The sequence below is a fragment of the Gossypium hirsutum genome, chromosome A03, assembly GCF_007990345.1.
Source record: "Gossypium hirsutum isolate 1008001.06 chromosome A03, Gossypium_hirsutum_v2.1, whole genome shotgun sequence".
NCBI lineage: Eukaryota > Viridiplantae > Streptophyta > Magnoliopsida > Malvales > Malvaceae > Gossypium > Gossypium hirsutum.
In genome coordinates, this window is record NC_053426.1 from 90,720,508 (window position 1) to 90,746,474 (window position 25,967).

The 25,967-nt window shown below is 35.2% G+C and overlaps 3 protein-coding genes and 1 long non-coding RNA gene across 16 annotated transcripts; 1 reads left to right on the forward strand and 3 right to left on the reverse strand.

Annotated features, from left to right (window-relative positions):
* Positions 1-397: 397 nt before the first annotated feature.
* LOC107887204 (sulfhydryl oxidase 2) lies at positions 398-10,959 on the reverse strand. 9 transcript variants are annotated; one of them, XM_041109255.1, is made up of 16 exons: positions 10,480-10,959; positions 9,765-9,789; positions 9,586-9,678; positions 8,273-8,451; positions 7,336-7,405; positions 7,165-7,233; positions 6,983-7,056; positions 6,090-6,246; positions 5,616-5,656; positions 4,044-4,190; positions 3,449-3,966; positions 3,207-3,337; positions 3,011-3,044; positions 1,080-2,031; positions 803-933; positions 398-709 (listed from the first exon to the last, which is right to left on the reverse strand). In XM_041109255.1, the coding sequence occupies exons 1-11, from the start codon at positions 10,695-10,697 to the stop codon at positions 3,492-3,494; spliced, it is 1,548 nt and encodes a 515-aa protein (XP_040965189.1). In that variant the 5' UTR covers positions 10,698-10,959; the 3' UTR covers positions 398-709; positions 803-933; positions 1,080-2,031; positions 3,011-3,044; positions 3,207-3,337; positions 3,449-3,491. The 9 variants fall into 9 exon arrangements, with proteins under 9 accessions (XP_040965189.1, XP_040965206.1, XP_040965187.1 ...); XM_041109272.1 differs by having other exon boundaries at positions 3,529-3,966; positions 10,480-10,958; XM_041109253.1 differs by having other exon boundaries at positions 3,207-3,966.
* LOC121225162 (uncharacterized) lies at positions 484-2,506 on the forward strand. Of its 2 annotated transcripts, XM_041109276.1 has the most exons (7): positions 484-729; positions 881-952; positions 1,105-1,172; positions 1,265-1,400; positions 1,746-1,826; positions 1,902-1,991; positions 2,090-2,506. In XM_041109276.1, the coding sequence occupies exons 1-7, from the start codon at positions 484-486 to the stop codon at positions 2,177-2,179; spliced, it is 783 nt and encodes a 260-aa protein (XP_040965210.1). In that variant the 3' UTR covers positions 2,180-2,506. The 2 variants fall into 2 exon arrangements, with proteins under 2 accessions (XP_040965210.1, XP_040965208.1); XM_041109274.1 differs by having other exon boundaries at positions 1,746-1,991.
* Positions 10,960-11,476: 517 nt separating the features above from the next.
* Positions 11,477-14,277, reverse strand: LOC107887206 (CBL-interacting protein kinase 32). Of its 4 annotated transcripts, none has more exons than XR_001681074.2 (7): positions 13,879-14,129; positions 13,750-13,789; positions 13,300-13,422; positions 12,928-12,999; positions 12,304-12,833; positions 12,143-12,219; positions 11,477-11,785 (listed from the first exon to the last, which is right to left on the reverse strand). XR_001681074.2 is itself a non-coding variant. In XM_041109279.1 (7 exons), the coding sequence occupies exons 4-7, from the start codon at positions 12,794-12,796 to the stop codon at positions 11,700-11,702; spliced, it is 345 nt and encodes a 114-aa protein (XP_040965213.1). In that variant the 5' UTR covers positions 12,797-12,833; positions 12,928-12,999; positions 13,300-13,422; positions 13,879-14,147; the 3' UTR covers positions 11,477-11,699. The 4 variants fall into 4 exon arrangements, 1 of the variants encoding a protein (XP_040965213.1); XM_041109279.1 differs by lacking the exon at positions 13,750-13,789 and having other exon boundaries at positions 12,304-12,434; positions 12,746-12,833; positions 13,879-14,147; XR_001681073.2 differs by lacking the exon at positions 12,143-12,219 and having other exon boundaries at positions 13,879-14,277.
* A 3,735-nt stretch (positions 14,278-18,012) lies between these two features.
* LOC107887207 (uncharacterized) lies at positions 18,013-18,717 on the reverse strand. The gene is made up of 2 exons (XR_001681075.2): positions 18,583-18,717; positions 18,013-18,289 (listed from the first exon to the last, which is right to left on the reverse strand). It is a non-coding gene; the product is annotated as an uncharacterized lncRNA (long non-coding RNA).
* Positions 18,718-25,967: the final 7,250 nt, after the last annotated feature.

Here is a 25,967-nt window from a genome sequence, read left to right on the forward strand (position 1 = left end):
TTTCTGCATACTTTATGGTGTTCTTGGACGTCTTTTCTTCTATGGGTTTATGTCAATTAGCCTTTTTTTTTTTTGGAGGCCAGGGGTTCTTTTTGGTAGGCAGTTGTTCAATAAAGTGTCTTTGTTGTAAAAAAAAAAAGGAATAAAAATAATTTTCTTTTGAAATTTTAATGTGTTTGCTCCAATTTTCTGAGCTTTTGATGCTGAATATTTCTTAAAAAGATATCCTATTGTTTTGATGGTTAGAGCCAAATTCTTGTAAGCATTTGTAGGGGTCCTAGTTCTGGTTTCAGTTGAAAAGTTGAGAGGAGTTCCATAAGAGCATAAATGTATTTACTACTACCTAAATTAAAAACTTTTTAGGTTGTTCCTAATCATTTGTGGTTTTTCTGTACAGGACAAAAAAGTAAACGAGAGAAGTTGATCAACTGGTTCCTAGCTTTGGTTATTACATCCGATTCTTGAGTTTTTCTATATTTGAATATGGGGGATCATTTTGTATTACTAGTGGATCGGTTGTTGACAGAATCCACACTGGAAGCTGCAATCGGTAGCAGGAACGGGTCTTTGCAGGCCACTGCATCAACAGTTGATGACACGAAGGTATTCGGTTCTTCAACAACGGTGGATTTGTCATCCCCGAGGAAAATTGTGGAATGCAGGATATGCCAAGATGAGGATGAAGATTCAAACATGGAGACCCCTTGCTCTTGTTGTGGCAGCTTGGAGGTTAGTTTGGTGCTTATTTAGTTTCCAAAATTGAAAATTTTAAATTCGAGTTTTTAAGTTCCTTTAACCTTACCCTTTCATGCTTTATTTATCATAGACAACCCCAGTGGTCTCTCACCTTGCAAAAACTTCTGTTTTGATGTTATTTCAGTATGCTCATCGAAGATGTGTACAAAGATGGTGCAATGAGAAGGGCAACACTACCTGCGAAATATGCCATCAGGTTACTTAACTGTTCACATTGCAAGAAGACTTTTCCTTTTCTCTCAATTCCAATTTCTTCAAATAATATACAAATTGAGTTGTTCATTTTATAGTTCATCCTGACTTTATGTTATACTAAAACATACCTCATCATCATCTTCTGCATTTCAGCAATTCAAGCCTGGCTATACCGTACCACCTCCTCTGTTTCAACTCAGGCATCTTCCAATGAATCTGAGGTAACCTTTTGTATGAGTTAAAAAGTAATAATTAACAGTCTCTTATCAGGTTAAAAATGCTTCATTTAAGTACCTTTTATGCTGTGTATCAGGGCAAACTGGGATATCTATAGGAGGGAGTTAAATGATTCTCGCTTTATAGCAGTTGTATCAACAGATCGCCACTATGATGAATATTCAGTTTCAACTACAAGAAGCTCGATATATTACCGAACAGTTGCTATAGTGGTAACTCTCACTCTTTAAATCAAGTTCACTGTCCTAAAGAATAATGCAATTCGGTGGAATATATGACATTCTAATTTAAACACTTAAAAAGATTTTACTAAATGTACCATGCTAAGTATGCTACTTCTTGACAGACATAGCTAACTAAAATATTAATAGCTGTTATGATTCTCACAGTGGCAGTTAAACTTTTAATTTCCAAATTTGTGCTGAAAATCATGGAGACCAATGTGTAAAAACATCTAATTTTGTTAAGATGAACCCGAAACCTTGACTTTAGTTTAATCATCAACTGCTTTCCTTCTGACAGTCCTCTACTTGATTTCTTATTCTTTTCACGTGCAGTTCATGCTTCTTTTGATTTTACGACATACTCTTCCTGTCATACTTACTGGAAGCAATGAGTACACTTTCCAATTGTTTACGGTAAGTTTTGTTCTTGTATTTGAAGATATTGATCGACTTCCAGTGTATAAACTAGCGCTGTCACACGTTGTACAGTTGCTATTGCTTCCGATTGTTGGGATTATCCTGCCAATATATTTGATGGTGAAAGCAGTAAGTGCCCTCCGTCACCGCCGGCAACAACAGGTGAGAGTTTCACTTTGGTTCAACTCATAATTTCCATCACCTGTTATGATGAAAACAATTTTGCTCAGTGAGTATTTTGTTTTGGTTAAAACCATTAGGAGGCTCCAAATTCATTGTTTACTCAATCAGATGAAGAAACTGAGCATTCTATCATGCAAGCTCAACCTCACATAGTCAACATCCTTTGAATGCCAATAGATGCACTAGAAGTCATTACAAGAAATTGGTGTCATCAATATCAGGTCATCTTTGGGGAGCAAGAGTAACAAAACTGGAAGATGTTGATCTCAGCCAATAAGGGCTTGTAGTTTGGCAAAAATATTTTTATTACATGTTAGGCAAGTAGTCTTTAGAAAAAGATTGTACAGACCGACTCTGGGGAAGACCCCGTTTGTATATAGTTAAACAAAATATACACTGACAGAAAGGAATACGAAGGTATGTACTGTGTATATAACCAATGTACAGTATATATAAAAAGGGCAGCAATACAAGTGTAAATCATTTTGTTTTAACTGTTTTCTCTTGGTTTTTACGTGGGCGTCCCCAAACTATGGGTGGGTCGTTATTGAATCTTTAAAATCAGTATTTGTTTTTTGTCAACTTGTGTGTTAATGTTGTGGAACATACTTTAAACATGAGCAGCATATCTAGTTTCTCAAAAAGGTCTTCCACTTTTCAAAAGCATAAAAAAATATTCTCCGGAAAAACAGATTTGATATTCTATTGAGTCAAATACTGTCATTCGTGAAGCCAATTACTAAAGAATACGAAAAACGTTTTTGAAGAATTATATTTCCCTAAATAAATTGGTGGAAGATTGTACAATTTCTACATTTCTGAAATTCATGACAGCCCTGATATCAATGATGGCAAGTGATCTATTAAGAAAGTGATACAACCACATATGCAAATACAAGGGGCATTGAGTTTTCCGAGTGAACCATTGAAAGAGGTTACCATGGTTCTTCAATGTTTTAATCATATGAACAAAATAAAGTTCAGAGAAGGAATTGGACCTGAAACTTGTATCAGACATTCCCAAAAGTCACTCTTAAGCATTCATGCAGGCAGCATCAGCAGCATTGTCAAAGGTAAAATGGAAATTAAGTAACAAGATAAAGAAGCCAAAAATGAAGATTAAGTTAATCTGTGGGAACCCAAGATTAAATTTCAGGACGGTCTTGATAAAAAAAACTGATAAAAGAATAGGACCTCGAGTGCGACGGTACAAGGCTGTAATCTGGATTTCTACATGGAGCTTGAGGTCATCCGACGGGGCATCTTAAAGATTGTGTTTGATATTTTTGTTGTTCTAGTAATCTTAACTCCAGCTTCTCCTTGGCCTGAAAAGTGGTGGAAGGAAATCAGATACGAAAGTTGCATCCTAAATATCAAAAACTTCTCTCTCTACAACTCTCCCCCACCCCTCTCACCCTGTTTCTCTCTATACTCACACGCTTATAATCCTATTTGAAAGAACTCATATCCTCAGAACTATCATATGTTCTTTAAAGAGTGTAGTTGGTGGTAATACTTCCGATTCTTCTGCTGGGAACGCCAGTAGCAAGCAAGTGCTCCAAATGCACAGCTAGCAAGAGCAATAGCCAATGCAGCCCCAACTGGCACCACAACTGCGTTTGTTGATGAATCTTCCAGAATAACAGTGGTTCCATCACCTACTAGAAGACCCTTTTCTTTGTACAAAGATACAAGTGTATTCCCATAATAACTAATTAAGAACTTGAATACTTCATCCCGCTTCCAATCGATCTGACCGCCTCCTTTATCTTTGGGACCTCGGGAATGATGACATGAAGGACAAAGCTGTTTTGGAGGCCAAATAATCTTTGGGAACTTGGGATCTCCGGTTTTTAGAGATGCTTCTTCCTTCATTAATCTTTCATTAACTTCATTATGTGCACTCCACAACCAAAGGGCAAAGTCACGGGCTTTTGTGAAAGGACCTTTAACACTGCAAATTGAACTTGTGCAGTTAGATGAAATAAATTTACATATTTAAGAAATAACTTGCTTTGGAATCAAATTTACCTTGAACACATCTCATAAAAATGTTGACGGCACTCCTGACAAATAAAGAAGTTGTGAATAAAATCACAGATAGATGTAAATGCAGTCTGGCTCTCTCCATCCTCAATCCTCACAGAGAGGGAATGCATTAAAACCCATAAACCACAACTGCATACAAATATGTTTAATTATTGACAGTTTATAAAATCAATTACAGCTGAAGGAAACTCTATCTTATAATTGTTGAAAAAGAATTATAGGAACAAATAACTATGGAAGAAGGCAAGTCTGATAACCCTAAAACAAATTTTGATGACACAGCTGTCATTCTTTCACATCATAAATTGCAAAAATGGCTTAATTAGTTGTTCTATGGCTAAAATATAAAAAATAACATTAACTGTTAAAATCCATTATCTTTGCCGCACTAGTGTTAGCATGGTTCTTACTCTGCTGCATTAGCATTTACATGGCACAAACATGATAAATAAGGCTCCCTAGATGTTGATGTGGAAGGCCATATAAGACCAATTCAACTTGAATTTTCATATTATATGTTAAAAGTCAAGAAGATGTCCATGTGGCAAAAAGGTTTCCATTAGAAATAAGGACATAATGGAACAAAGAACTTTTAATGACGACATTGGGTACATAGTAAAATAAAAGTAACCTGAAATTTTTGAAAAAGCACAAGGATTTCCTTAGATTTTTAGCCCAAAAATATGTAAGAAGGTTAGCAAATAATGCCATAATTCACCATGAGGGAGAGAAAGATTATGACAGAGACAGAGGCAGAAGTTTCCAGAAAAACTAAAAGGGTTAATTGGAAACTTTTCCCACATTGGGGTCTGAACTTTTTTTTTGGTCCAAGTTAGGTCCTAACCTTGGCAATTGTTCCCACATTAGGACCTGCACTTGGCAGCTTTTCCCACATTGGGGCCTGAACTTTTTTTTGGTCCAAGTTAGGGCCTGAACTTGGCAAATATTTCCACATTAAGGCTTGAACTTTAGGGTTTTCAAGGACTAACTTGGATTAAAAAAAAAGTTGAAGTCCCAATGTGGGAACATTTGCCAAGTTCAGGGCCTAACTTGGACCAAAAAAAGTTCAGGCCCCAATGTGGGAAAGTTGCCAAGTTCAAATCCCAAAATGTGATTTAACCCAAACTAAAAAGAAAAGGACAAAAAATGAAAGCGAAGAAAAAAAGCTTGCATCGCACGCAGTTGGCATTTATCTTGAGCTAATTTGCTAAAACCAAATTGGATCCCCTAGTAACATTATTAGTTTGCAATTAACCCTTCTTTTAATGCATAAGCTTATCATGTTCACACAATATGCACGTCACAGTATAAACATAAATTAGATCAAATATGCAATAATAATTACATTCAAATCTATAAGCCTACTAGCAACCCAGCTATCCCTCATGCACAGACCCTATGGAAACAGTGCACTACTACTTCAAGAGTTCATTGAGAAGTAAAATAATTTGATACCAAAAGAAATGCTAAAGGAAGTGAAAGACTTCTGGATGGAGAAGCTCAAGCTCTTTCAAAATTGCATGAGCTAAAAATTAAGGGATTGCAAGTCATTACCTAAAGCCCCGGGTATCGTTCTTGCTGCCACGACAAAACATCTACAAAGAAAGAACATCAAAATGTGGTGTAAAGCAAACATTAAAAACTCAAACTCAAATGTAAAACTTTCAAAAGAATATATTTGGTCTTGGAGAAAATAAAAATGAATAATAGAGCTTCATTGTTTTGACAATCTCAGAGCTCAAATCAGCCATAATTCTCTTTATTAGCAGATATAGAGAGAGGCAATGGATAACATAAAAATAAAAAATAGGTGTTGCAACTACTTATAGGTAACTAACAATCACCAATTGTAGTAGTATTAGGGCATTCTGGTTCATGCAAGCTAGTTCTCATTCCAGCCATAAGACATCGCATATAAAACAAGTTAGAAGCACTTAACCATGCGTTGATGGTACTTCCTAATATCAATATTTTCAAATATATGCAAGAAAATAAAATAACATGCCAAAGTTGCCTTTGAGTACCTACCCAATATCCACGGGGAACATCCTTTCCACAAATATGGAAATTGCGTAGCACCCCTATCATGTTACTGGTGTCAACATCATGCTTGTCTGATGACCACATATCTAATGGGCACAAGTCATCAAAGTTGACAAGTACTTCTGCGCTTCCTTTCCGACACCTAGTACAAAGTCAAGGAGAATTTGATGTCAAACTTAAGAAATAGTTTCGGCTTGCAGACAAGGTATTGGTTTTTGTCAAGTAATTCCATTTGTCAGTATGGACTTCGACTCTTCAACTTCCACTACTTATTTTATCTCTACATCATTCTCTTCCTTAACTTGCCTTGCTGCCACTGTGATATCCCTTCTATTCATTTTATGTCATGTAGAAGGAATATAATTGATTTTTTTCTCATGCATTGGATTATCATTAGTCAATGTCAGAGTTGTTGAGAAAGTTGGCCTACACCAAAGCTGCTTTAAATTTAAGTTATTGAATCATCTACCATATTGTTTTTGTGGAGTTGTTGAATAAAGAGATTCATTGTCTCATGTCAGTTATTTCCAATACTAGCTTCCCCCACACTTCATAGAAATGGCATCGTTCTGCCTTATTTTTCCAAGTTCCATAGCTTTTAGGCAATTATTTTTGAAACTCTACTCACCAGGCTATCACATGCTCCCTTTCCTAGGTTAAGTTTGGTAGACATTATATCATCTTATATTGTTTTGGCAATTAAAAGTTCACCAAAAGCCCAATAATGCCCCTCCTTTGCATTCAAGACCATATCAGTAGCCATTAGGAGTTATTTTTCCTTTCCTTCGGCTGTATTTCCTTCAGTCTGCAGGGGTGTTAAGTTACAAGAATTCTAGAAACATAAAGCCAAGGTACATACTAAAAAGTTGGATCTTTACCTCCTGGAAGGATGATGGGCCACTAAAAGTTGAAGGAATTTTATGAGTGGAGCTCGAGTTTCTGATTTAATCATCTGCAGATAACCATCTCCAGCAAATTTAGATGACAGAAAGTCCCAGCCTCATATGCATACAGAGGTCAGAAATAGAAGAAACTTTACACAAGACAGTGAAATTCACACCTTATGTTCTAGAATTATGTCAAAGGCAGTTGCAGTTGCCTCCTCCACGTCATACACAGCTCGAGCAATCTTTCAAAATTATAAAAGAAAATGAAGGTAAAACCCTAAGCATATTTAGAAATCTCATACATGCATTATTCAAGAAATCAAATTGGAAATGAACAAAAAGACCTGTCCAGGATCCGATATATTTGATGAAAGATGCTCGTTTTCAAATTTTTCATCTTCCAGACCATATGAACTGAAAGGGAGTATAAGCAGTACAAATCAAATGAGAACTCAGGCTGATGGTCAAAACTTCATAGGATGTGCAAACCTTCTGCAAAAACTTAGCACTAGAAGATCAATCAAGCATCCGTTTTTATAACTACATTGTGAGAACAGAAATAGATTTCATTATACCCCAAAACCTCCCCTGTACCGATGGTTGTCATGCCCAACTTCAAAATATCTAAAGTTCCAATCTTGTACCCCAGTTTTCTAGGACTAACATAATGGTTTACATAATGTGTAAAGGTTCAACTTCTATTTTGCAATTTTTTCTATAAACTATAATTCTTAATTTTTAAGAAACCGGGTAGTTGAGTCAAGGTAGGCATTAAAAAAACAAAAAGTATGGGAACTGGACGTTCCTGCACTTTCTACTCATACTCACTTTGGCATACAATAAACTTCTAGAAAAGCATTAAACTATTCAATCATAATTCCTTGTCAGGAATTTTGTAATAACATGCCAACATAGTTTTCCGTTTATAAGCATAAGCTGCAATTGGATTTGAAGAATGCATCATCCTCCTATTTGTTATGTCCATATGAAACATCCCAGATCAAGAATGAATTCTAAAATTAAGTCCTATATTCAATTACTAAAAATCTTCCTCCAGGTTGTGTCAATTATAAGATTATTATAAAATAACATGTTTTTACTAAACAGATTATCATGCAATTCCTAAATTTACAAGGACACAAGAATGACTGGTAAAAAACATGGCCTCTTTCAGTAAACCGCTCATAATTGCCTTTACTCTTCCATAATTTTAAGAAAGCACCACTTTGGATTATAAAGATGATGTGTATTAAATAAGTAATGGATGAAGATACCTCATACCTGCCTATTTGCTTATTGATCCAATTAAGCAAGCGTTCGGCTGTCCGCCCATCATCAATTACACGTAATTTACTTTTCGCTTGATTAGAGCTCCAGCCAGCAAAAAACTTTGTAGGAGGACCCCAAAATAGCATAGGATAGTGACTCACAGAAAACTTATCACAAAGTTTGCTATTTATCTGTGCTGCCAAACAAGTTAAAAAAAAAAAATTAACAAGACACATTTTTTGAACCGAAATCAGAGAAAAAGAAGTGCTACAAACGCAATCTTTTATACAGCATTTGATTAACAAAACAAGGCTGAATAAGTTGCAAATCTAAATAGATGGAGGAAAAGGAACATCCAACTTACATGGCTACATTCTAACTGTGCAAAGCTCACAAAAATAATGATATTAAAGAGATATTTTATTGAATTTTCATTAACTTTACTCCACAATTTGAGAAGCCCCAAATGTTAGAAAAATTAGATGTTCTAATATCTAAATGCTCTCTTTATTATTGCCCTAATGATCCAATCAATGACATCACAAGGCAATTACTTTCTCAATTACACACATTCCACGATTTCTGATCCAGATCATATTAGCTTCACATGCTCCTAAATTTCAGTTCTATATGTTTCTTGTCAGCAAAAATAAAACAGTTCAGGGTTTAGGGTAAATTATGTTTGTAATTGTAATACCAAAGATCTATATAAGATATAACAATCAGAAAACTAAACCCAAGCACTTTGGATTAGGTAGAAGGGTCCCCCCACCTTTTTTTCCCTCTTTACACCTGCCATTTATGAAACCCTTGTTTAAACTTGATTATAGTTAAGTTTCATTTCCAAGGAAGAATTAAGGATTGGTAGGGACATAAAATTCAACTGCAAAAACAAAACTTATGTGACCAAGAAGGGTGGGGGGGGGGGGAACCATTGAACATCTTTTAAGTTCAGATAAATGAATTTTGATATATATTCTCAAATAAGTAGAGAAGTATTAACAGATACTTTTAATGTTTGGCAATGTTAATAAATGTTTGATTGGAGAAATAAGTAAACAAAACCACTGAATAATAACATCAAATATAACTGTCCATCTTTCCCATGACAGATGCTACTCAAAGTTCAAAGTACTTGTTCTAGCAGTTAAACAAACAACATACAACTTTATATTCAAAACCATGAGTGCAGAAACATTTCAACTCCATCTTAAATCCCGATCATGCTAGTAAGGCAAGTATATGCTTTTGAAGAAGTGAGTATTTTTACAGCAGTACTTACAGGAGGCTGCACTTAGCAAGTATCCAGAAGACGAAATAAATACCTTTAATGCACAGTCTACTCTAGTCATCAATACAATTCCAGGATGCACGGCATTGGGTCCATTGAAAAGCTTTGCAACATTTTCATAATGGTGCTGAAGAATTGTATGCAAAGCAGCAAAAATATAATAAGAATGTGAAGATATGAAAAATTCTTAGCACAAAATATACCAAATAGTACCTTGTAATTTCTGCAAGCAGGGCACCTGAAAAGCAATAATCACAAAGAAGAATGAATGTCATATAACATTATTACTGGCTTGGAGCATGGAATTCAACTACTAGCAACATACACTTAATCATGTACATCCAAATTATTTCATGCAAAAGGTTGACTATGTACTAGGGAAAAAAGAAGAAAATATCAAACTTAAAAAGGGTAGGCAAGGAAAATTTTTCCGTGGCATCAAAGGCTTATTTTTGGATCTATCATGAATTCCATTCGTCTAGTTCCAGAAGCTAGTAGTAATGTCATCAATGCAGTGTTCAATTCCCACAACGTTTGCCAAAATTTGATGGCCATACACTTCTATTCATGTACATCCAAGGTGTCTAATTTCTTACAGGAGCAAGTTTGCTGCAAAAATTAACAAGGACCAATTTTGGGCTGATAAAGGTTAAATATTTCCATTCCTACACTTGAAGCTATTATCTTCGTTTATCAACTCAAATAGACATTCCATTCCTCATAACAATAACCAAATTAGATTAGAAGACATTTCCGGCAGGTTAAGGTTTTCATAAAGTAAGGAGTTCACAAATACAACATACCTTTTCTACCCTGGTCAACAGTGTTAACAAAACTATAAACCTTAAGCATAATTTAATGTTTTCTGCTCAAATCAAAGCTCAAACCTTTAAAACAGTGACAGCGTAGAAATGAAAAGAGCACTAACCAATGAGCGAAGAATTCGACTATAGCGTAAGTAGCAGGAGTGTCCTTGAGAACAGCATCGAAATTCGTGGCGTTCAATTCAACGGCGTAGTCCTTGGGATCACTACCACCGACGATGTTATGACCAATCTCACGAAGTACCACCCGCGATCCCGCTTGCAACGAGTTTGCCTTTAAGATCCAAAGGTTCAAAATCAGAATCCAATGTACAAGAGACATGGGGGAAGAAACCGATTGTACAAATATATTTGGTTTTCTCGCACAGCTTCGCCTGAATTGAAATGAAAAATTTCCCTTCAATTTTCTTCAAGTATTAATGGATATTAGAATTTAAGAAAAAACAAATTATAAAGGAGATCTCCAGTTAGGTATCATGGGGCAGGAGACGATGTGGTGGAGGGTGGGTTTGGAAATTTCCGATGGAAGGTTAAGAATTACGTGCTTTCCTTTTTCGTTTTCTTTCCAGAATTGCTACAAAGCCCAAGGTCAAATTTTTTTTAAGTAAATAAATAAGGGTAAATTACAAGTTTAGTCTTTTATTTTTTCTTAAAATTATGTTTAACCACTAAATTTTTTAAAAAACTACTATATAATTAGTAATGTTATACATGGGTCCTAAAGGTAAAACTTGGCCGCCTCTTCTTCTTTTTCCTGTTTCTTCAATCGGGCACTCACCTTTCTTGAGTTATAGTTGCTTTTCATGAGCATGCTATTCAAAGCAGAATTAGTGTCAATTCTATTATGAGATAGAAAGCCTTGGTTAAAGGTAGAATCTTTTACCTTTAGCCTCCGTTTGTTTATCAGTAAAATATTTTTTAAAATATAATTTCTAAGATTTCCTGAAAATATTTTCTGGAAAAACTATTTTTACATATATTAATAAATTTATATGCCATATACATAAGTATTCTGGATTACATATGTTGGTTTTTTAGCAGAAAATTGAAGGAGAAAAAGAAAAACGAATGCAAAGTAGTTTGAACAAGAAGAAAACTGAATTTGATCTCCAAAAATCAGATCATTTTCATTTACTTGAGAAGCATTTATGTTACAATGAAATATGGCAGTTCTCTAATGTATAACTGCTCCCACTAATACATGACTAAAGCTTAGTTAGAATTGCACACAAAATGTAGCTGACATACCAGCTATAACATTAAATATAAATCAACAACTACTCCTACTAACTTTAAGTATAAATTACAAAGGAACTAAATCAAGTTACAAATGAACAAAATAAACAAAATGCTGTTGCTTCTCTGGTTCAGCTTGGATGCTGGTCTGCCTGTTGGTTTGCTGCTGGTTTCCTGTTGCATTGCAGGCCAAAGTTCAACAACATCCTATACCTTACTTACTAACAAAGTAGTGCACATTCCTTTTAGTGCATTAAGGGGAATTATGATTATGCTATGTTAGACATTAAAAGAACCTATATATTCTTAAAAAGTAAAGATATGAAAAAGTAGAGTGTTGAAATGACTATTCAATGACATTGAAAATAATATCTAGGTGTCCAAAATTCAGATTCAAGGGCATAAGCAAAGCAAATAACAAAGACAATGTCACCACAAAAACTGTAAACTAAATGAAATATCATGCAAGGCTGATCCAGAGATAAAAAATAAAATCTTTATTTGAAGTTCAAGTCTTTGAAATGAACATACCCAAGCAAGCAAGGTATCTTCCAAAGCAATTCAGTGCAAATGATTCATAGCAACCACGTAGTATCGAACAATCAACACTAATTGATGGATGCACCAATGATACAAACTGTTAAAATATTTAACGTTTATGGGCAACAAGCTAATCAACACAAAATATATACCGTATCTTGAGGTCTCGATGGTAAACATCCCTGCTGTGGCAGTAATCCACAGCATTAATAAGATGCTGAAAATACTTTCTAGCTTCATCTTCCTTCAACCTCCCTTTGCTTGCCTGGCAGAGGAACTGAGCCTGATGAAAAGAAAAATACCGTTGTAACTTAAAAGTGATCGCTTCCATCAGCCCACGCACATAACCCTTGCAATATTTAACATAAAATTTCCAAACTATATTTTCTCAAATCAAAGAAGGATGTTATATCAACTTTGAATTATATGCCAACTGTCCGGAGAAAATGTCGCAAATATATCAATTTTGCAGGACAGTAACCCCCTGCAGCTTTATCATTAACAAGATTCTATGGGCTTGATGAAAAGATAAATAAAGGAAAAACTCATCAGTGCTGTGAAAGATGAGAAACAATAAGAACAAAGGACTCGTATCTTAAATTTCTCATTTGCTGGCAGCTTTAACTGCTTTCTTTGCAGCATCATCCAAATCTTCTGCTGTAATTAGTGTCATTCCACTTTCCTGCAGGACCATTGACAATCGCCAAGGAAACCAAAAAAGACATCAAGACTTGTCAAGATATTATAAAATTACATCCATCGCATTTCCACTTTACCTTCAAAATTCACTTTCCTTGGTCAACATTGGTACCTTCAAGACGGACCACCATAGGAACTTTTAGGGCCACCTGTAACACAAGATCAAACGTAAGTCAATGCCTTTAACATCCTTATGGAAGCAATAAAAAACAGATCGTCTACATTCTTTTATATCCATATCTATCTATCTATCTATCTACCTATCTATATATATATTCTAAAAAGGCATTCCTACTTTGGGCTTCATAAACTTCTAACAAACAGTTTGGTTTCCCTGCATCAGTGTTAAAATGATGATTCACCCCCATACAGTAAGATAAAATGCTAGTGTGACACACAAGTACTTGGTCACCAATGTAAACAGAGAAGTCACTCCAAAGAACTGTCACCTGTTTGGCAGCATTGACAATCCCACTTGCAATCACATCACATTTCATTATTCCTCCAAATATATGCACCAAAATGGCTTTCACTTTATCATCAGAAGTCAAAATCTTAAATGCCTCAACCACCTGTTCCACATAATCTAAGAATTAACGAGCAATACATTCAACAGAGATTATTACATCAACTTTGCTGCTAGATACCAAATTTTTCATAAAGCAAATAACAGTATATCATGACCAGTGATGCTAGAAATGCATGAACCGCAGCAGAAACAATACATAAAATCATGTATAGAAGTGTGTGCTCACATGTTCTTTAAATGCATAGCCTCAAAACTATAAGAAATAGTAAATAAAAGCAAATGCACCAGTGCCAGAAAGTAAACACATTTAAACAACAAAATTGCCACAGAAAGGCAATATGAGAGTATTAAAGGCAAAGAGTATCCTTACCTGGCCTTCAGAGGAAGAACGAAATTAAATCACAAAATTCCTAGTACACAAACCAGACAACAAATGAGAGAATATGAAGAACGAAAGAAGGAAAAAGAATGAAGAACGAAGAAGGAGAAGGAGCCTTACCTGGATGGAGGAGGAACTGGAAAAGGTCATTGACCAAACTTTCTCGTCATCGTTCTTCGAAATAGCGCAGCTCTTGAGGAATTAGGGCGGAGGGTAGGGTACCTGGCAATGGCACTGATTTGCAACCCGAGGACAAGTTATAATTTTAAAAAATTATAAAAATATCTTACTTCCATATTAATTAGGAGAATCCCTTGAAAATTATAGTGTAATTCGATGTCATCACTTCCCAAGACTGGCATCACCCTAAAATTTCTCCAAATCATCACTCAATTATTCCGTTAATGATTAGTTTTAAAAAATATCTTTTTTTATGTTGTTCATATGTGTTTTTTCAAATACCCGTATTTTCATCCATATTCCTAAAGTAGAACAATTTTTTTTTTAAATTTTGGTAACAACTTTAGATGTGACGACACCATTATATTTTATTTTTGGTGTCACCTCATTATGTGGAGGCACCAAATTTAATAAAAAAAATTGGTACCGACACCAAATATGGTGGCACCACTACTTTTTTTTTTGAATTTTTCGATGTCACTTTTTCACTTGGAGTCATCAAAATTAGCAAAACAAAAAAAATCCCTAATGACAACTCTAGATGTGGCGGCACTGGTAATTTTTTTTTTTACTTTTTCAGTATCACTTCTTCATGTGGAGTCACCAAAATTAGTAAAAAGAAATTTTCATCCAGTACCAACTTTAGTTGTGGTGGCACCGATAATTTTTTTTTACTTTTTTGATAATACCTTTTCATGTGGAGGCACCAAAATCTGTAAAAAAAAAAATCCCTAGTGCCAACTCCAAATGTGGTAGCACTAGTACTTTTTTTTTGAATTATTCGATGCCGCCTCTATATGTGGAGGCACCAAAATCTATAAAAAAAAATTCTCTGGTGCCAACTCCAAATGTGATAGCACCAGTAAATTTTTTTGAATTTTTCAATGCCCCTCTTTATTTAGAGACACCAAAACTTGTAAAAAACAAAAAATTTTTCTTGGTGTCAACTCCAAATGTGGCGGCACCAAAATCAATATATTTATATAATCCCCTATCCCGAACACAGCTCATTTATTTGTGTTTGTTTTGTCACATTGTTACAAGCTGCTAAAGTGAGGAGAAAGAAAAAAGACAATCTTTTTTTTAGTTGGAGTGTGCGTCATAAAAATTGTATCAAATATGAATAACAAAATTCTCGTTTACGTTCAATTTGACAGAGTCATTTTAGAAAGGGCAGTTGGTTGTGTATTTGAATCTTGTTAGAAGGTTGGAATAAGGTTCAATAAAAATATAAGGGTGCAAGAAATGAAAGAAAGGATTGGTGCCACAATAGCTCAAAGTTGTGAGAGGAAGATGTCCAGACTATTCTATAGGTTTTCAATTTCCTTCAATCCGTTGAAATTTCAGTAGATAGAACTTGTAAACGAAGAAGACTTGGGCACAAAGGTGAGAATTTATTGCTCAAATGGGGACAACAACACTGAACCAATTCAATTGTTTGTCGAGTTAGTCGATCCCGAGCCTGTTGAAAATGTCACACCATTAAGTCAACAACACACATTAGTGTTAAATAGGGTCTTTTAATAAGGGCTGGAGCGAAAAAACAACATTATGTTTTACGAGTCATTTATCTATAAGAATGACGGTGCACTCCTCACACGACAAATAAAATTTGTGCCACTTCGAATGCCACTAGATCAACGTGAAAGCAAACATACTTTAAAAACTAAACAATTTCTTAACAAAATATCACCATAATAATAAATATCCCCCTTCCTTCAACATAACACATTTCTTCCATCTTTCTTTTTTCTTTCAATATAATAACAATAAAAAATAATAAAAATAAAACCTTCACCAATTAAGTTGGTGCTGGGGATATATATAGCTAGTGATGCCACCACATTTAGAGTTGACACCAGGAAAATTTTTTTTTACTAATTTTGGTGCCTCCACATGAAGAGGCGGCACCGAAAAATTTAAAAAAAAAATTACAGGTATCGTCACATTTGGAGTTGGCACCAGGGGAATTTTTTTTTTACAGATTTTGGTGCCTCTACATGATGAGGTGACATTGAAAAGTAGAAAAAATTATTGGTGCCGCCACATCTAGAGTTGGCACCATGGGAATTTTTTTTTACTGATTTTGGTGCCTCCACATGAAGAGGCAACACCGAAAAATTTTTAAAAAAATTAAAAAAATTATTAGTGTCGGCACATCTTGAGTTGGCACCAGGGGAATTTTTTTTTATTAATTTTGGTTACTCTACGTGAAGAGGCCACCAAAAAAAAATTTACACTGGTGCCGCCACATCTAAAGCTATCACCAAAATTACAATTTTTTCTTTCTACTTTGAGAATACCTATGAAAATACTATCGATGCCGCCTTAGAAAGTGACGGCACCAAAAAAATATTTTTTTTAAAATTAATCATTAATGAGTGATGATTTGATGGAATTTTAAAGTGATACCACCTTAAAAAATGACCACATTGAATGAAGCGTTAGATGCAACCCACGGTATTATTTCTTCTTTTAGTATGAAGCGTTAATGCCTTTTTGGTAATACTACATGCTTAGTATAAATTGCTGACTTTTATAATGTTTATTGTGGGAAAAGTGGTCAAAGATAATGTAAGTCTATGTGCTTGGATGTAGGTTGCAAATAAAATGAATGATTTGGCTAGTCATGGAACCATCACTGCAATTACTTTAGCTCGAGACATCAATTGAATTATATCTTATTTTGATTGTTGTGATTTTAATCTATATTGGTGAGCATTAAATGTGACACTCTATTTCTGATTTAATCATTAAATTTGAATGTATGATATTACATACGTTGTCGGAGCAATTTGAATTGATTCAATTATCATTTCACTATCAAAACATGATGTTCAATCAAACGAATAATAAATTATTTTACTTCTTCAAAAAAATAGATTAAGTTGATGATGATTGATCTCTTTTAATATAATTAAGGATTGTATGGGGTTATCAATGAAGTTGGGATTCGAGTCCAAACTTTAATTATCAAAATTTGGCATTTTATTTCCAAACAAGTGTCTCCTATTTTGATATTTTTGTTTTGATATCAACATGTCAGAATGATTTCATTGGGAACTTAATTGCTAAAGCGTAAAAGGATTGGCGCTAATGGAGTAAATTCTCGAGGCATCCTCATCCATCTGAACCCTCTGTGATAATGGCAGAAAGAATGAAAGTGGTAAAGCTGACTATTGTGCCAATCCTTTAGGAAGTGCCTCGAAGAAATCATAGATTTGTGGGTAACATAGCAAATAAACTTCTACTAAAAATTTCAATTATTTAGGCTCTATTTGGTTGACACTTTTACTATTTACCTGTTGAACCCAAAACAAAGGGCAAATAGCAAATAGCAAAAAGTGAAAGCGCAAACCAAACGGAGCCTGACTCTTAATTTATGAAAGCTAAGGGTGGGTTTGGGGCGGCGGTGCGATGTGGTGCAATCGTTTAGTTTATTTTTTATCTCACGTTACAGTATTGCTACAGTATCTAATCTTACCGCTACCGTTGTTTTTGCACTAACCGCAGGTACACGCACCGCCCATCCAAACTCACCCTAAATTTCATTTTAAATTTATGTTGATTTTATTCTTTGTCTTGGCAAAATCTCAAAATCATGAAAATTTTAGATTAGAACGTGTTATATCAGTTGTCTTTACAAATTTAACATACTGAACAACTTAGTAGCCATAACATAATAAATTTATAACATTATTGATTACATAGTAATTTTTAAAATTTTAGTGATTAAAACGTAATTTTAAAAAATATAAATGATTAAATTTATAATTTATCTAATAAATAAATTTTAGGTCTCAAATTCTATGCATTAATGTATTTTTTATTAAGTTGATGTAACAAGTTAATTAAATATTAATTTAATTAAAATATTATTATAAAAATGTTTATGTCCTTTAATGGTTTATATTTTTTTTAAAAAAGACTAAATAAAAGCAAAATATCAAAGTTTGAAACTTGGATCTTAAGTTGTTATAAAATAGCTTCAGCAACTACTTCGAGGGGTTAACATTATTAACTTTAAAGATAGATATGTTTTTTATTCATTTTCTTTTTTCCAACATATCAATGGAGTTAAATAATCTAGTTTACATAAAATTAATTAATAATGTTGTTGGCGAATTCTGCCTAGGGCCCATAAACATAAATTAAAATAAATTCAGGTTCACAGTCTCATTATAGCCCAAAAAATTAAACCATCAGCCCAAATTCCTAATGGCCCAATAGAGGCCCAGAACCTAAACTGATTCAGAAGCACTAGGGTTTCTGAAACCTTGGGCGCGTTGCCCCTAGCCTTTGCCTATCCTACCATCGCTTGTCAGCACCGCCTTCAACTTGCCACCGCCACCTGTAAAACAACAGTAGAAAAGATAGTGGATTAGCAATATTGAAAGGTTGTATTCGGCTATATAAAGCCACAATGAACAACATGTATTTTTTGGGAACACATATCAAATACAAAAAACAAAGTTTCAAGCATACAATAGAGAGTGAGAACAAAAGAGAAACAAGCAATAAAAGAACAACAAAATTCAAAAACGTGCTAAGGTTATTTTTCTTTTCATTTTCTTTATTTTTCTCCTTTTTAAATCTGTTTATATACATATATATCAAAAAAAGGTATAAAAAAGAAAAACTTACCTATTTTTTTCAATCCTCGAAAAAGGGAAATTTTTTATTTTTCCGGCCACGGGGGGCCGTCGCAGCGGCCGATGGCCGGTCCGATTACCAAAAATCGCAAAAGGGGAGAGAGTTTGAGAGAAAACTTCCTTTTTTTTAAATAAAGAAAGAATAAAGTTTTTGTCAAAAATTAATATTTATAGCTTACTCAAAATAGTACCGTTTTGGGCCAAAGAATAAACGCCAAAACAGCGTCGTTTCATGCTCAACCCGCGCACTGACCAGACCCGTTCAGAGGATCCACGTGTTTTTTATTAATGGGCTATTTGCACTTTTGGCCCTTTTGCTTTTTAATTATTTCGCAATTAAGTTTTTTCTTTATTTCTAATTTTCACCTTATAATTTATTTTGATTTACAAATTGGTCCACCTTGAAGCTGCGCGTGTTGGAGGGTGGGGATTATTTCCCATTTTGGTCCCTCCTTGTTATTCACTCGTTCAACTTAGTCCTTTTCCCCTTTTTATTTATTTCTAATTCGCCCTAATCTCTATTTTAAAATTCAAATTAGTCCCCTTTTGTTATTTTTGGTATTTTATTAATTAATTTAATGTTATTATTAGTATAATTAAATTTTCTTTTTATGCTTATTACTATTATATTATTATATCATTAATTTTATATTACTATTACTATTATCATTGTATTTACTTTTTGTATTTATTTACCAACTACTTTTAAATACATTTATTTCATTTTATCATTTTATTACTTATTTATTTATATCTTTCTATATAAATTTAAAACTTTAGATTTTTATTATACTATTATTAATATCATCATCATTATTATTAATATTATGATTTTTAATTTATGTTACTCTATATTTATTTATTTATTTGTTTAGTATTAGTTTTTGGGTTCCAAATTTTTTTAATTATTATTTTTCTTCTATTTTGACTCTTTTATTTTATTTGCGTCCTTATATTGTCATTTACATTAACATACTTATTATTCTGTTATGCATGCAAACACCGCAACCCATATTACATTTCACCACAAAACTGCGTTACATTTTATGCGATGCATTAAAATTTTTTGGTTTTTAAAATAAGCAATGCTCCGTGTTTTTAAAATTCGAAAGGTCGATCTCTAACTTACGAGATTTCAATTTTCTCGATAAATTTGAACAAACGAACGTTTTTTACAATCTCGGGAATTACGAAAAGATCATGTTCTAACTTATAGAATATTATTTCTTTCTAAAACCGAGATAATCAAACATCTTCCAAAATAATTTTCAGTGTTTATTCTCATTTCGGGGATTTAAGATATTGTGTCCTAACTTACGGGACATAATTCTTTTCCTCGATTAACGTGGAATACACTTTTTTCTCAAAAAGAATTTTCAATTAAATAATATTTTAACAAAGGATCATATTTTTAAAATCTTTTCAAATTTTCAATTTTCGACACTAAAGATACCAAGTAATCAACTAGGTACCAATTTTGGGCGTATCGAGGGTGCTAATCCTTTCTCGTGCGTAACCGACTCCCGAACCTATTTTTTGGATTTTGTAGACCAAAAATCATTGTTCTAATAAATTTAAACTTTTACTAAAATGATTGAATTACGAGGTGATCCGACACACATAAAAAAAAGGATTGGTGGCAACTCCCATTTCCCGTTTTTGTTTTCAAATAAAGTCGACCCCTTTTTTTCAAAAAATGGTTTCGACAGCTTGGCAACTCTACTGGGGACCCCAAAATAAGTGAGTCAAGCCACGAGTTGATTACTTTTTATCTCTTTGTCGAAAATTGAAAACTTGGTTTAAATTTACGATCCTTTTGTTGCATTTCATCTGTCTTTGTTGCGATCTTTATTATTTTGGTTTATAATTGCTTTACTGGATATGTTTTTGCATATTGCATCGCATAATCGATCGATTTTACCCTTTTAAGTGGGAGTGAAAAACTATTCCTTCGTGAGGTCTTCACCTCTGTATAGGATAGTGAATCACTTTCGAGATACATCCATACCTATGTCTTCGTGAGATTTTCATCTCCATATAGCCATAGGGAAATGTATTCCCCTGAACTGAACTCGGTTTGTATAAGCCTATAATGGGTGAGGATCGAGGAATCTGCTGGTTCAGGTACCCTTACTTTAGAACCGAACCGCATATAGTAAGCCCTAAGAGCCTACCGTAGGTAAATCACACCAAACCCTAGTGGTTACCTGAGTAAGTGCTTTACTTATTATTCTTCGCTTGCTTTAAACTGTGTATGAAGTACTAACTTGTTTTGTTTTACTGTTATTGTAATTGCATGGCATTTTCATCACAAAATGGTGTTCATTCACATTCGATTGCTCAATAGATAACTTGTCATGGAAAAGGGATTTCTTGATAAAGTGGAGGATAATGCGGCCATCCGTATATGGGCTGAGACAACATAACAAGAGAAAGGTGATAGTCTTATAGAGGGGTATGTGTTAGAGTTGTGGGATTTTACTCGTATCAGCTTAGCCCAAAATAATCTTCAAGAGATGAAAGAAATATGAGATCAATGGGATGACAAGATCAAGCAACTATTCTACTATAATTATGGTGATTTGTCCTATCTACTCGATATCAAAGTGGACAAGCACTTATTCCGAGCTCTCGCGCAGTATTGGAACCCTGCTTATAGTTGTTTTGCTTTTGGAAAGATGGATTTGGTACCTACTATAGAAAAGTACAGGCTTTGCTCCGTTGCCCGAAGATTCAAATTGAGAAGGCTTATTCTAGAGCTGCCAACGTCCCAACGTTCTTAAAAAAGCTAATGAACATTACGGGAATGAGCAAATAGTGGGTTGCATCCTGAATCAAGCAGAAAAGTGATAGTAAGTGCATTCCTTAGAGTAAGTGCATTCCTTAGAGAAATTTGAGAGATTTGATTCTAGCACATCTTGATGTGAAGAAAAGGGTTGATATCTTTGCGTTAAACATTTACAAATTGGTTATCTTCCCCAAGGCTTTAGGGTATATAGACAAGGCGATCTTCGATTTATGTGACTGACTTGGTAAAGAGCAGGCGAAGGGAGATTCATCGGATGCACACAACTCTTACTAGCGTGGTTCCACAACTATTTTTGGAAAGTAAAAAATGTCTCATATCTAATCTTCTCTGAAGGCTATCCTCTGCTGAAAGAGTTAATGGTTACGCCAAGACAAGATGGTATTACGGAAGAGAAATGAATGACGATTCTCCAAAATCTGCAAGATAAAGACGCCGAATGGAGAACCCCTTGGATGGTCCCTGACGAGATTCTATATCGGTATGGTGATTTTGATTGGGTTTCCCTGCTTGGAATATGGGGGGCTGTCGGGTATGCCCCTCTGTTCGCGTTAAGGCAGTATAGATCAAGACAGCTTACGCCAGCGACACAAGGGTTAGTTCAATGCGAGTTTGTATACAAATGAAATAATTATAAAATAAAAGTTCTTGAAATATCGAACGTCTGGAACCAAACTCGCAGAATGACAAGGTTTGCTGCCAACCATATGACTACCCCTGGGTATGACCGGTGGTGGGGTCAGAGAATCAACTACAACATCCCTACGTCAGACCAAGAAAACACTCGATCAATGGAAGGACACTTGTAGGTGATCCCATCTGAGCTAGAGATCATCAAACAGGATTTTGAGAGAAAGAGTTTGGAGCTAGCAAAAAGGATAGAGTAATTGGAGGAAGAGAAAATGCAGCTGAGACTGGATGTTGATGTCTAGAAACTAAAAGTCGAGAAGCAGAGAAAGGGAAAGAGTAAGGCTGAAGAGGATTTGGACAGTTTGAAAACAGACTACAAAAAGCTGCGAAGGTCAATGAGAATCACTGGTCTGGGAAAAACGTCAGAAAAATGGCAGCAAGAAATTAAAGAGGAAAAGAGTAAAGCTAGTCAATGGGAAAGGAAATTATGATATGCTCAAGAGCGAGAAGACGTTCTGCAAGAAAGTTTGGTAGAAAGTCAAAATGAAAAGGTGGGGTTAAAAACTCGAGTGTCAGAGTTAGAAAGATCCCTACATCAGTATCGTAGTCATAACTCTGTAATCGAGTTGAACTGTGAACTTCGCTACAAAACTGTGAACTTTGAGTTGAACTCCTGGAAGTAAATAATGAGCAGTGGCAAGAGCAGTTTCATCGACTCAAGACCAGGTCAGGGATAGGGATTATGTTATGGATGTAACTTTGGCTCAAGAACAAGAGGTGGCTGATCATTTACAAACCTTAGCAATCCAGACTGATGTACTGAGTTTGAAATACGAGTCAGAGTTAGATCGAGGCCGAGAGTTAGCTTGGCTTCTTAGGAAGGTCAAGGCCTTAAGTATTAGGGCGAGGCCTTATATGTAAAGAAATTTATTTTCTAGAAAAGTTACTCTAATGAAATTGAATCAGAATCAATGCCTTTTTTACATGCATTTCATGTATTAGCATTACATTGCATCATGTGCAGTTACCTTGGAATATCGTTACGGTACATGAGAAAAAACTAAAGCAATGGACCAAATATTGGAAAGATTAGAGCAAATGCAAAAAGAAATGCAAGATCAGCTGTAAATACAGATGCAAGAACAATTGGCCAAAATTCAACAAGACATGAGGGACCAGATGCTAGAATCCTAAAACAATATTATGAGCCAATTAACCCAGTTGCTGACTGAAGGCCTAAAAAAAGGAAAAAACTCTATGGTCAATTCCGGGGATGATAATGAGGACCCTGCTTATCCTCTAGGCTTTACCCCAACAAACACCCAAGCACAACCAAACGCATATCCACAAAGGGTGTCTGTTAACATTAGGCCCTAATATTAGACCGGTACCTCGGCACCAACAAGCTTTCTGATAGGTTCAGGCTCTAACCTAAGAGACCATCCAACAAATCCCGTTGTCCCTGATCTTGATGATATAGCTGAAATAAAAAAGACGAGAGTGGATCTCCCAAAGTAACTTGAAGACCGATGCAGATGTGTAGAAGATAAATTCAAGGTATTGGAAAGTGCTAACCACTATTGTGGAATTGATGCTAAAGACTTGAGCCTGGCTTCAGATCTAGTGCTCCCGCCCAAGTTTAAGACCCTGAAATTTGAGAAATATAATAGGATCAGCTGCCCAAAAGCCCACATTACGATATTCTGTCGGAAGATGATAGGATATATCAATAACGATTAGTTGTTAATTTATTGTTTCCAATATAGCCTGACCAGGGCTGGGCCAAATGGTATAATCAATTAAGCTGTGCCCAAATCAATTCATGGAAGGACCTAGCACAGGCCTTCATAAAACAATATGGTCATGTAACAGATATGGCACCCGATAGAATCACATTGCAAAACATAGAGAAAAAGCCAAGCGAGAACTTCAGGCAATATACTCAAAGGTGAGGGAAGTTGCCACGCAAGTCCAACCGCCTCTGCTAGAAAAGGAAACGACAATGCTCTTCATTAATATCCTGAAGGCTCCATTCATTAATCACATGCTAGAAAGCACAACTAAGAGTTTCTCAGACATAATAAGTCCGGTGAGATGATAGGAAATGCAATAAGGTGTGGAAAAATAGAAGTCGGGGAAAACGCTAAGAGAACTGCCTCGAAAAAGAAGAAAAATGAGGTAAATAATGCGAGTACGTATGATAAGGGCTATTCAAAGCCGATTACTGTAAATCAGCCAAGGGCAATGGCTACTAGCCATCAAGGCCTCCTAAGGTAAGAATCCAACACAAGGTAAAATATGGAGAAACTCTAATTTACGCCTATCCCAATGACGTATAAGGAGTTATACCAAAATTTGTTTGATGCACATGTAGTATCCCCTTTCTACCTAAAACCTATGCAACCTCCATTCCCCAAATAGTACGACGCGAACACCTAATGCGAATACCACGTGGAATCATGGGACACTCGATCGAGAAATGCACTGATTTCAAAAAGTTAATCGAAAGACTTATCAAAATGGGCATTGTGAGATTCGATGATCCATTTAGTACAGAGAATTTGTTACCCAACCATTCTGATAAAGGGATAAACGCGATAATTAAGAATGTGGGGAAGAGAATCAAGATGAATATAGCAGAAGTAAAAACCCCACTGGGAGGGCTTTGGAAGGAAATTGTAGAAAGTGGAATAATCACACAGAATTTAGAGAAAAAATCTCGAAAAGCAAGGAACTACTACCAGTTCCATGATGAAGAAGGTCATGAAATTCAAAGATGCAATGAGTTCAGGGCTCTAGTATAAGGTCTCATGGATAATAATGAGTTAGAATTCTTTGAGTATACCGAAGGCCCAGAAGAAGAAAATGTATGCACCTCAAAAGAGGGGTCAACAGAGAATATCTATAAAGTCAACCACCCAGTGGTTATCATTTTATGACCAAGAAATAATGAAACCGAAGTACAAATTGCACCAAGAGTCATAATCCAGAAACATGTAACCTTTCCCTACAAGGACAATAAAAGGATTCCCTAGAATTATAACTGCAACGTGACGATCCTGAGAGAAGAAAACCCAATAGCACTTCAGAAGAAGGTCGAGATGTGGGTTTCTACACGCGCAGTGGGAGGCGCTACGACATATCAAATGCAAAGGCTGAGCCCGCAAAAGGAAAAGCCTTGGCAATTAAACAAAAGAAAGAAAAGGCGACTAGACTTGAATCGCCTGTTAACGAGCCGGTAACTGAAGAGGAGGCTAAAGAGTTTTTGAAATTCTTAAAGTATAGCGAGTATAGCATTATGGAGCAACTGCATAAACAACCAGCTCGCGTATCAGTGCTAACTTTACTCTTAAGCTTGGAGGTACATCGTAGCGCGTTGATGAAAGTATTAAATGAAACTTATGTCGCTAATGATATCTCCGTCAATAAGCTAGACCATCTGGTCAGTAACATAAGCACCCGTAATTTCATCTTTTTTAATAATGATAAAATACCATTTAGAGGCATGAGATCAATTAAGGCTTTGCACATCACCACCCGCTGCAAGGGATATACACTGCCAGGGGTGTTAATTAATAATGGATCCGCACTGAATGTCTTGCCCTTATCCATACTAAACAGATTACCAGTTGATAGCTCTTATATGAAAACGTGTCAGAACATAGTAAGTGCATTCAATGGTACCAAAAGAAAGGTGATGGGAATGATTGAGATACCTCTTTTGATTGGTCCAAACACGTATGAAGTAGATTTCCTAGTGATGGATATCAAGCCTTCTTATAATTGCTTACTAGGGAGGCCTTAGATTCACTCGGCTGGGCTAGTGCCGTTATCACTGCACCAAAAGCTAAAGTTGATAACTGAGGGTCGACTGATAACGATAAACACGAAAGAAGACATTATTACAACCGTAAACAGTAACACGCCATACATAAGGGTAG